General features: G+C 47.2%; 1 protein-coding gene across 4 annotated transcripts in view; it reads right to left on the bottom strand.

Moving 5' to 3' along the window:
* Window positions 1-26: 26 nt before the first annotated feature.
* Window positions 27-11,624, bottom strand: part of clstn1 (calsyntenin 1) — a 43,434-nt gene continuing 31,836 nt past the window's right edge. For 2 of the 4 annotated variants that reach the window (XM_049002982.1, XM_049002983.1), the window contains 9 exons: window positions 11,565-11,615; window positions 10,071-10,228; window positions 8,995-9,143; window positions 8,444-8,670; window positions 8,155-8,325; window positions 7,708-7,853; window positions 4,769-4,904; window positions 3,904-4,088; window positions 27-3,617 (listed from right to left, as the gene is read on the bottom strand). In XM_049002982.1, coding sequence (XP_048858939.1) covers window positions 3,426-3,617; window positions 3,904-4,088; window positions 4,769-4,904; window positions 7,708-7,853; window positions 8,155-8,325; window positions 8,444-8,670; window positions 8,995-9,143; window positions 10,071-10,228; window positions 11,565-11,615 — 1,415 coding nt within the window. In that variant the 3' untranslated portion in view covers window positions 27-3,425. The remainder of the gene's footprint in view (window positions 3,618-3,903; window positions 4,089-4,768; window positions 4,905-7,707; window positions 7,854-8,154; window positions 8,326-8,443; window positions 8,671-8,994; window positions 9,144-10,070; window positions 10,229-11,564; window positions 11,616-11,624) is intronic. The other 2 variants (XM_049002984.1, XM_049002985.1) reach the window with 1 other exon arrangement.

The raw sequence follows: 11,624 nt of genomic DNA, 5'->3' as shown, positions 1-11,624 counted from the left end.
GAAATATGATGCAAAAACGATGCAACTTAAACGTATCTCCTCATCCTTTATTTTGTTCAACAGCAAGCATCAACTTCACTATAACTTGACTTTGATTGGTAGAAAATTGAGTTCTGCCCTAACAAGCACAAAGGCAGCTTCCGACAGTCCTCCACACATCCTTTCCCGTTGACTTTCAGAGGAAAAAAAATCAATAATAACGAAAACGGCGGACAACAAAAAACGTCGGAGTGGTGCGACAGCAGGCCGCCACGATGCATGAAGCGTGAAAATCACCAGACTGCAGTCGCCGCCCCGATCCCCTAAACTCTTGTCACGCGTTTTACGCACGCGACACGTAAGTGCCCTGACAATAGTGACTCGCTGCGGCGGCCCCAATAAACGGTAGTTTTATACAGTGAAAATTAGCCTTTGAATGATTTTCGAAATGGGAATATATTTAAAAATCACCAAATCAAAAGATTTCCTTTTTTATTCCGTGTTGTCAGCCAGATCTTCCTTTTACGGAAAACCATTACCTTGGCGACAACGAATCCATCACCAAAGTTTTCTTTTATTTTTGAGAGGCAAACGTGGTATAATGGTTTAAATATCATGAAAGGATCCCGTAGTCAAACTCACGGATGCAGATGACAAACGCAAGTTGTTTAGAGGTAAACCCAGCCGGATTATCAAATTTGCAAAGAAGCTGTGCGACATGTTTTGTGGGGAAGGAGCGTTCTTAAGATTTCCGTCATGCGCACCTCTACCTCTGAAGCTAAAGGAAATAAAGCGAACACCTACAAGTAACACCCAGAATAACCTGTTTAACGTGAATTGTTCAAACTCAGCTGTCGCCACATACATTGTAGACTCAATCACAGCAGCGGCATGTGACGTTTTACTAAAGTACACTTTCACTAGATTTTGTTGCATGAATTATTCTAACTACATAAGATGATACCATATGGAAAAATACACAGGTTGTCTACGCACCAACATGAACACAAGACATTTATGTAGGACAATTAAAACGTCAGTCATTAGAATTATTACAACAAAGGGGAAATTAAAATCACTGCCCCAAATTGCTAAAAATGCTGAATGTTACTACTAAAAGAGAGATAAGAACCAGACAACGGTCACTAATGAGATCGCATAGAGAGGATTTTATTAGCAGAGTTACTGAGCTGCCAGGAGTCCGGTCTGTTCAGTGGCTCCGGCTCAAAATCCAAGGAAATCATTCACATAATTTATCTTCACGCCACTTTTAAAAACAATAACGTGTAAACTGTGCGTTAAACTGCGGATTTTAAGTCACATTCGACATACTTTCATTTCTTGTTAAATTTGCTAGATCCAGATCGGCATTTTCCGCTTTGGGGCTGGTTGCACTGGAGAAACTCAGAGCATAAAAACCAGTATGCCACTTAGTTCATTTCCTCGTAGGATCCCGCTGGAACGATCCCAGCGTGTTAAACGCTTCCATCTATAGTGTACGACACCCTTTGCCTGGTTCCAAGTCTTCATTGGGAAAGGGAGAAAACACTAAAACAAACGTCCTTTTGAATTTTCATTACAACCCCCAAAAAGATTGGATCACACCGTAACCTGCAGAACAATAATCCATCCTGCTTCCCGGTACACTGGATCACCACAGTGATTACTGACGGAGGGAAACGACGTGCTGAACGAAGGATTGGGAAACTGTCCTCTTCATATACACCATTTGTATCATTACCGAGAGGAAAACAAGTTTACCAAATGTAAACAACTGCATCACCTCTAGAGGACACTTCCAAGTACAATAACATCTGTTGTTTACTGCAAAAAAATATGTTGTTCTCATTAGAAGACTGGCTAATAAGATTCATTTTTCTGTCGTATTTACCGAATATAATTCCTTTTATTAAAAAACACAAAGTCCAAAACACAAAAGATGCAAAATTGCTGCTGACACTAAAACACAAACCTTATACGTCCCCCTTTCGTCTTCCAGTAAGAAGACAATATTGATTGTTTTTTTTCTTCTTTTTTTGCAGCAAAGTTGCTGGTAACGTTCAGCTTGCACGCCTACTCTTACCCAGTGAAAGGCGATTCTGTGCTATTCTACCTTAAACTTCTGCCAAAACCACCCCCCGCCATCAGGGGGCGCCACTCCGACAACTTTATTTTGATTGTATTCATTTGGTTTTTTCTTCTTCTCTTCTGACAAAATTTACAACATGATGAGTGAATGGAATGATGGGCTACTGTAGGAAGCGGCTGAGGTTCTATAAGACTATAATGGGTTACCTATGCAGTACGGCAATAAACTACCATCTACGACTATAGAACAGCGCCACGGTGCTAAAACTATACAGCGCGCTTTCCGCAAACACGCCGGGCGCCGTCGCCTGCGCGTCACCCTTTCAGTGTCGAAATTCTTGTAAAATCCAAGCAATTATAGCGTGTGTATCCCAAAAACTGCCGAACAGCCCCACCTTCGCCTCTTCAACCCTCCCACCCAAAAATATCATATTTAACATCCTCCTCGCCAAATGAGATATAAAACTAAACCACCTATTGCCGTAGAAACCTCTGCTTTTACTCATGGGTTTCTCTCCTCAAAGCAGACATTTTTACACAAGCAAGACAGAAGAATTTGGCCAAAATGCCGGAACATGCGAGAGCCGTAAGGACACAAATATTCTACTTTGTCTTATCATATATTGGACCCGAAGTCACAGTCTTCACTAACACATGAACTACTTACATGGTTTCAATGTATTTACAAAATATTAAAAAGTAATTCCTTCCCCTACACGTATCGGATTTGCAACTGTTCTCATGCATTTAAAAAATAGAATAAAATTAAGTATGGAAACCAAGCCGCCATCTGCATTTGAGGAGTCGCGTCCCCCTGCTTATAATTCCCGTCCCTACCGCTTCCCCTCCCCTAGCATGAGATGACACGTAACATTGTCTTTTGTGGTTCTTCTGCAAAACAATCCGAAATTCATGTGCAAGGAATATATACAAAGAACGCCATTCTGCATAAGTCTTACAGCGGAAACAGAGCAGGCAGGATTTCACAGCCTAGCCTAAAATAAAATCAAATCAAAGCCAGGGCTCCCAGAGATTAAAACAATAAATAAAATGGGGAGTGGCGATCGCGCCGTTACTGTACTACAAACACCCCGCACAACAGCTAAGATGACAGAAAAACTTCAGCGTGTAGAAGGTAAATGGAAGCAGTGTTTCTGCCTTCCAAAAACACCGTTTTTAAACATTTACATACCTATGATGACTGATTTGTCATTTTTTGTACACAATGTGTCCTTAGCAGGGCAACTGTAGAAGGTTGAGCTGGACCACTGATTCTGTGTGCGTGTATCTGTGTGTGTGTTATGTGTGAATAGGTGTGTGCGTGCGCGTGTCCGCGCGTGTGCGTGCGCGTGCGCGGCTCAGTAGGTGAGTGTGGAGTCGTCCCACTCCAGCTGCTGCTGCCGGCTGGCTGCCTGCTGCTCCTCAGGTCCCACATCCTCCTCATCCTCGCTGCTCTCCGACTCCGCGCTAGTGATATCATCCTCGTCGCCATCCTCACTCTCCTCCTCCTCTTCCTCCTCTTCCTCGCTGCTGTGCTGATCCTCATATGTCTGTAACAAACCATTAATTAGTGTGTCATATAGTCTTTAAAGTGAGCCATACATTCAATTTAATGATATGAACAAGAATACAGGCTGCTAAATTTTTCATTTGAGATCAAAATACATAATTTTATTAAAACAGCAGGCATTGAACTATTCACCACCAGGGGGCAGTAGAAACATTTTGCATTGTTTGCGATCCAAAGGGACAGGTTTACATCTCTCGAGGATTTCATTTTCCGTGCTTTTAAGAACATGTTCAGTGTAAACTGACTGGGAATGATTCCATGGGTACCTCCATCGGGTTGACCGTGATGGTGAGGGCAGAGTCGTCCCAGTCCATCTCGCTCTCCTTGCCGTTCTCCTGGTCTCGCAGGCTGCGTTGGTGGGCGGCCCGGATGCGGAAGACGCCCAGGACGATCATGAAGACTAGAAAGCTCACGCACACCACAATGACAATGGTGGCAGCACTGGGGACCACTGGGGAGAGAGAAGGACATGGCTTCAGGCACAGAGATGCACGTCAGGATGCTCAGAGCATACACCAGCGGGGCCGCTGCCCAGGGGCCCTTGGGGTGCAGGGGGCCCGTGGGGCCCCAAGCCCAAAACAATTTGCAACGCTTATCAACAATGTATTTTCGTTTGTCTATTTTAGAGGGCCTACATTCTTTGATCCTCTGCCTACAAGGGCCCCTGACCCTATAGGGAGGGCGTTTGGCTGCCAAGGGCCCTTGAATTGTGGTGGTTGTGGTGGTGGTGCTGGTGGTGGTGGGCGGGGGGCAGGGGGGGGGGCCTCGCAAACGTTTTGCCCAGGGGCCACACAACCCATAATCCGTCCCTGTTTAAAAGACTGTATAAAGAATCTCCACAACCCATATTTGACATACCACCCTCCACTACCATGCAGGAGGAACAAACTGTGACTCATCTTTCAGCACTGACAGCAAAACTCCAATTACATTCCGCTTTATCAGCAAACTACAAAGGTACCGCAAAGCCAGCAGGACAGACACACTTTCAGAAGCAGTAATTAAGACTTGACTTAAACATCTGCACTCTGGAAAATAAGTGGACAGTGATGTAACGGACAGCAGAGCAGGTTAATGGAGGTCTGTGCAGAACATTAGAGGGCACTTCGAGTGGGACAGACAGGTTTGTACCTGAGGCCTGGTGGGTGTTGACCAGGTTGTGACCGGACAGATCAACTGAGGAATGTTGCACAGGGTTGATGAACTGTGGCTGGACCATGGCATTGTTGATGTGCTCCATGGGGTTGGTCGTGTGGATCACGTTCACCTGGGAGGGGATGGCAGTCAGGGACAAGCAGGACCCTCAGCTATTAATACAGTCACAGTAACAGCCTGCTTGAGCTTTCCTAACAGGCTGACTGTTTATGGTTTTCATCGCATCTATTCCAGAGGTGACTGTGGGCGGCCATTAATTTATCTACAGGGGAACGATCGTCAAGCCGACTGTTATCGGCGTGACCAAAATGATGCTCTAATTGCTGTATAATGGCCCCCCAGCCACTCATCCACCACGAAGCCGCAAAGTCAAACACCTCATTCAGAGAGACCCAGACAACAGGCTCATTTCTCCGGCTGCCTTTAAAGCTTTAGAGTCAAAAACTAAGATCACCCAACTGATCAGACAAACTCACGAGCGCATTTTGTTTCTGGCTCTAATGATCATTGTTCCAAAATTAAGACAAGATATTCTGCTTCTTCCATAAATCTTACTCTGTGATTAATAATTATTTGGAAACATGGCTGATATTACTAACGCGTCATTATGTTTTTTTCTGGTCTCACTAAACATGTATCCGATGGCTACGGCCGACCTGCACAGCATCTACACGCTGCAAAGATAAAGGCAGCGTTGACATTTCTTGCCTGTCTGGAGCCCTACCCTCACACACAAGGGAATACGCCTCGTCAGTCACACTCGTCCCATAGCTGACCTCTGAGTCGATTTTTTTCAGTGGGAAAATCTCTCCTGGCTGCAGGATCTGTGTGTGTGTGTGTGTGTGTGTGTGTGTGTGTGTGTGTGTGTGTGCGTGTGAGTGCTTGTGAGTGCGTGTGTATGTGCACATTCTCCCTATTAGCACATTAGCTCTGTGCTAAAAAGCTCTCTGACAGCTAGTCTGCAGCTGGGTCAGCGTCCCAGTACAGGCTATAATCTCTCCGCTGACCCTCCGCAGCGCTCTCTCTAGCACCATCTTGTGGACGTGACAGAGCTGCCTTCAGAGGAGCCTCTGAACCCCCCCAATCTCCACCTTCTGTGGCCTGCACTTCTGCGTCTGTCTCTGGCTGGAGTCCCTCTGACTCGCCGCCATCTTACTTTGCCAGCCTCAATTATGTCTGCATATGCAGTTCAATGCCTCGAGCTCACAGGCATCCCGAAACCACACTGGCCACCAACATTATGTTCCCCGCTCAATGCAACAGGATGGAAACGGAAATCGAATTTTACCAAGCGCAAGGGCAGGACCCCAATCTGCACGTCAGGTGCAGAGCCGTCCTGAATTCCATACGGCTTCCACAGCCGAATCGATTGCTGAGAGCAAGCAGAGTGCTGCGCTTGTCAATTCTTGTTCAGCACCTTGTTTTGCTCAGTACATGGTGTCCTACTCCCCTTTGTGTTATTACTCCTTCTTGGTCAGCAGGTCAGGAGTCCAGGCCTCCTGCTACTGTGCAGATCAGCTCAACATATTCACAAGAAGCTGGCAGCCAAAGTGCTGCAGCTGTACATCTCTCCAGCAACGCGATACAATTTATCTACCCATCCATGCACAAAAGGAGCCTCTTCGCACCAGCGAATGTTTTCCTGATTTCCCAGGACTCTTCTGCAACCACACAGACTCATCCTCTGGTTCTGTGGACGCTGAGGACGGCTTTGGCTGATTTCCAGGCCCAGACTTTGTCAGCGAGGCCTTTTTGAGTATTCGCACTGTCAGACAGCTGCTTTCATTTTACAAGCGGCACTCAGGTCTAGGCAGCAGCGGCAGGCATGTAGATGCACCAGCTAAGCGTGAGTTCGATCGTAGCCTGCGGTGGGCGTAAACTGGCCCTACATTCGAGTTTACGAACTACTAAACAATCATTGGTTGTACCACGCAGATAGTTTCAACACTAAGAGCACTTTTCCACCACACCAGGTATCGCATTTTTGGTACCTCAAGAAAGTAGAGCTCCCATAAAGCTTTAACTAATACTAATGCTAATCTGCTAATGAAGACGTCAGCTTCGCTAGTTAGTGCTTAGAGGATTAGCGGAACGCTGCCCACCATTGCTTAAATACAGGGTTCAGGAGGAATGCTATTTCCTTTCACTGTGTACTGAATCTTAACTTTTATGTTTTTACATTATTCATTTTTGCTATAATAATAATAATACTAATTTTGTTAATTGTTATTCTTTTTTATTAACCTTGACCACGTTTTTCCCATAATGATTCTCGCCTCTATTTTGTATCGTACATATTTTACTCCATAAATAGTTCCTCTGTTGTTTTACTGCCTGCTTAATCTTATAACTTGTTTTATTTTCACTGTCTGTTTACTGTTTTATTTTACGCTGCAGCACAGTGGGTATGAGAAATGCACATTACAAATAAAGGCGCATCATCATCATCATCATCATCATCATCATCATCATCATCATCATCATCATCACTGCTGCTGTTGTTGTACATGGCTGAGGCGACAGTAAAGCTTTACTCCACTTGACTCGCTTGACCTGGTGCATCACCCCCCTTTATTGTCAGGAGCTACAACCTGCCATATATTTACTGCTGTGGTCACAAGCATCCGGCGTCGATCGTAACCGTCCCTAAGCCGCTGCCACTGCCAGTTTTTTTCCCTGCCCCCCAAATGGAGAAGACGCCTTATAATGTGAGCAATTTCTGTACAGGCAAAATGAAGGGCAGCATCTGCAATGCTGGTGCTCACATTAAGGTGGGGCTTTGGCTGCTAACACCAGGCGGCTACATACGAACCTGTAACCAGTACAAAGCTGGGAAAACTCATCAACACGCCAGTCATCGACCTACCTAAACATGACCTTAGAAGCCTGGAAAGGCAGAGAGAAACTGGCCATACCTCCACCTTGAAGTTATTGCTGATGTAGCGGCCATTGAGCTCGGAGCAGACCAGCCTGAACTTCCTATCAAACAGCGCCTCCGTGTGCCAGTTCCTGTAGTGGATCAGGTGCAGAACCTGCTCGTAGTTCGCCATGGTGTTCACACCTGGGAGCACAACAAGCAACACTTTGCTGATTCACATTTTCCTTAGACTGCATTCATAGATTTGCATACAGAGAAGGTTTATAATGCTTCTCCTCAAAATATCAAGTATTTAACGGAATACTGAGGGAATTCAGATGATCTTCTTGTCCTTAAAGGCACATTAGACATGCTTATACAGACCTGGCATGGAACCATTTTTTGCCACTATGACATATGTTCATGACTCATAAAATGACGGGTGCCAGATTGGAGGAGCTCATACTCAGGACCCGCCCCCCTGAAACGACGCTGTTGGTCGCACCTGTGATGATCATGCCCAGATTGGAGGAGCTCATCTCCAGACCACGCTGCTGCACCTGCTCCAGGTCCAGCTGCAGGCTCTCGTGGTTGGCATCCAGCTCCTGGCCCACCGCTGCCACCTCGCAGGTATCCAGGTTGTGCATGATCTCCTCTGACACCACAGACTCTTGCACTGTAAGGGACAGGATGAGTGAGTCACTCAGGCCTCTGCAGACGTGCATGTCTGTAAACATGCAGCAGGTCCGTTTTGGGGTAAGATGCGATGCCGCTGGGCAGAACCAGAGTGATACCGGTGGGGTCGTCTTCGCCCTCGGCTTCCGGCTCCACCTCGCGGGTGATGGTGCTAACGATACGCAGCTCGGGGAAGAGGCCCACGCCCTCGGGCGCCTCGAACTCGGCGGCACTGCGGGCAAAGTGGTCAATTCCACTGAGGCTGATCTTGGGCTCGTCGGGCTGCAGCACCATCACATGGCCCTCCGCGTCGGGCACAGTCACGCACGGCTCCTCGTTGAAGCACCTAGAAGGCGATTAGAGCCCCAGTTAACCCCATCCACACCGGCAGTCCTGTTCCCTTACACGCCTCTTCAGAATTATCTTCTCTCTAATTCATTATTCATCCCATCCCACCAAAGGTGATTAAAACTGATTTCTGCTTTAATATTCCTGATTACACATAAGCAGGAAATAAACACTAGCTATTAAAATGCAAACAAAAAAAGCAATGGCCTAGATATCACATAAAAACAGGTGATAATGAAGAACTCAGAGGATAACACCCCCCACCCCCCCACCCCCCAGGAGGAGCACAGTTAAGCTTCTGCAAGGGAGAGGGGAGACACACTTGACAGTAGTGGAGATGCGGAGGTTGCGAATTCCAGGCGTGGGGAACTGGCGCGAGTTAAGGTAGGATATGTGCTGCATGACTTTGTCGAAGCTCTCGATGTCGTCGCCCTCTAGTGTCATGGAGGACTGGTTGGGGCTGAACTGAACCTACACAGGGACAGAAGGTGTCACCTTGAGTGAAGGCACATGTAGGGCACTGCATACATGGTCACATTCATGATGGTTTTCTCCAGCAGTCGTTTACACTGAACTCTGCAAAATGTTCCCAGTTACATCCAGGGCAGGCGGCGCTGTCGCGGGAAACTCACTCCTGTCAGCTGATTGGTCATCTTACATACTACAAGCAGCAAGCACACACTATTACAACGTCTAGACCCAGAACTATAAGAAGCATAATGGCTCAGGTCTGGACTCAGCCAGAGTCATCCTTGGGGCCTGAAGCCCCCTCACATTCACTGGAACAGCCAGAGTCATCCTTGGGGCCTGAAGCCCCCTCACCTTCACTGGAACAGCCAGAGTCAGTCCTGGGGCCTGAAGCCCTCTCACCTTCACTGGAACAGCCAGAGTCAGTCCTGGGGCCTGAAGCCCTCTCACCTTCACTGGAATAGCCAGAGTCAGTCCTGGGGCCTGAAGCCCTCTTACCTTCACTGAAACAGCCAGAGTCAGTCCTGGGGCCTGAAGCCCTCTCACCTTCACTGGAATAGCCAGAGTCAGTCCTGGGGCCTGAAGCCCTCTCACCTTCACTGGAATAGCCAGAGTCAGTCCTGGGGCCTGAAGCCCTCTCACCTTCACTGGAACAGCCAGAGTCAGTCCAGAGGCCTGAAGCCCTCTCACCTTCACTGGAATAGCCAGAGTCAGTCCAGAGGCCTGAAGCCCTCTCACCTTCACTGAAACAGCCAGAGTCAGTCCTGGGGCCTGAAGCCCTCTCACCTTCACTGGAATAGCCAGAGTCAGTCCTGGGGCCTGAAGCCCTCTCACCTTCACTGGAATACCCAGAGTCAGTCCAGAGGACTGAAGCCCTCTCACCTTCACTGGAACAGCCAAAATCAGTCCTGGGGTCTGAAGCCCTCTCACCTTCACTGACGCAGCCACCTCCTCAGGCAGCTGCACATCCAGGCCCTCCTTGCACGTGTACAGACAGTCGATCACCTTCTTATTCTCTAGCTTCCCACTGCGGATCATGAGCCCAGCCAGGCTGCCATGGAAGAACTGTGACATCCGCATGCTGCCCCCTACAGACGACAGAGTGGAATGCATTCATTGGCTTAAAAAATGTCATGTATAATGCACATTACAATTACTTAGTCCCGGCTACACAGAACATTCACAATAATACTAGAACTCGTGGCCATTTTAAAATGAATTTGAGGAAGCACTTCTTTACACAGCGTGTAGCTGGAGTATGGAATACTCTTCCTGCTAGTGTAGCGCAAGCTAAAACCCTGGGTTCCTTTAAATCAGAGCTAGATAAGATTTTAACGACTCTGAGCTATTAGTTAAGTTCTCCCCAAACTAGCTTGATTGGCCGAATGGCCTCCTCTCGCTTGTAAATGTCTTATGTCCTTATGTTTTTATGTTTTTAACAAAAGATACAAATGAGACAACAGTTACACATTTATTAATAAATCTCAGCAAACAGTTGACCACTGTTCAAACACAGTAGAGAAAATATTTATGAATTCTGTGTACAGCTCCCATGTGATTTAAGCGTGTGGTTTATCACACACCGTGAATGGTCTGTGTAGAGCGACTTATCCATTATTACCACGTTCTCCTGGACTCTGCCGCGGCAGGTCGGACATGCAAACCGCAGAGTCCACAGCTCACAGGACTAATGGTCATGCACATTAGTATCTTTTGAAGACGTGGGACGTGGTGGAGGGGGATGAAATAGCAATAATGTCCCGCCCCTCCCCACCCACTGCTCCCAATGCATGCAATCGGCTTTGGATGAAGGCAAAATTAATTACACAATGAAACTGCAAACAAAAAAATGGAATGGAAACCAGTTTGAACCATCTGGAAAGTGATGGTGCTTGTTTGGTGGTTCTTGCAAGCTTTCTTTCAGAGCAAAGAAATGACATTCTCTAGGTTCCTATTTGCTCATCCTTGCAGGGGCCTGCAAGAAATCTCCTTCTAATTAGACCGATGTTTCTGCTGTAAATTACAACGTGATCAGAATATAATGGTGTCTGCATAATTTCCGGTCTGTGCAGAGATAAAAATGGTCTCCGTGCGTAAACACAAGCGATGGAAATGGAGCAGTTGGGCTTGGCTCGTGCCTGGTTGACGGCACCCGCTCCAGAGCGTGTCGTCGATGTGAAGAACAGAAAGGGGGATGACATGGAAAGGGAGGCGTGGGAGTCACAGCGACAGACAGGGAGGATGTGGGAACCACCATGCCCAGGACACGTCAAGCCTGGAGACGCCACGCTTATGTATGTACGTGCAGCATGCCCACGGCTCCTCGCTGCCAAAACGTGAGCGTTTCAGCCAAAGGAGGACCCAATCTGTACCCCAAACTCATTAAAGAAAAAATGGAGGTCTGTGCAGAATCGAGGAGGGGACCTGTCAGAGTGTCAGGGTCTGTCTCATTGTCACTGTCATGTCCCGAGTCGTCTGTGAAGG

Source organism: Brienomyrus brachyistius, unplaced genomic scaffold (genome assembly GCF_023856365.1).
Source record: "Brienomyrus brachyistius isolate T26 unplaced genomic scaffold, BBRACH_0.4 scaffold74, whole genome shotgun sequence".
In the NCBI taxonomy this organism is placed as follows: domain Eukaryota; kingdom Metazoa; phylum Chordata; class Actinopteri; order Osteoglossiformes; family Mormyridae; genus Brienomyrus; species Brienomyrus brachyistius.
This window is presented reverse-complemented; position numbering and strand designations above follow the sequence as displayed.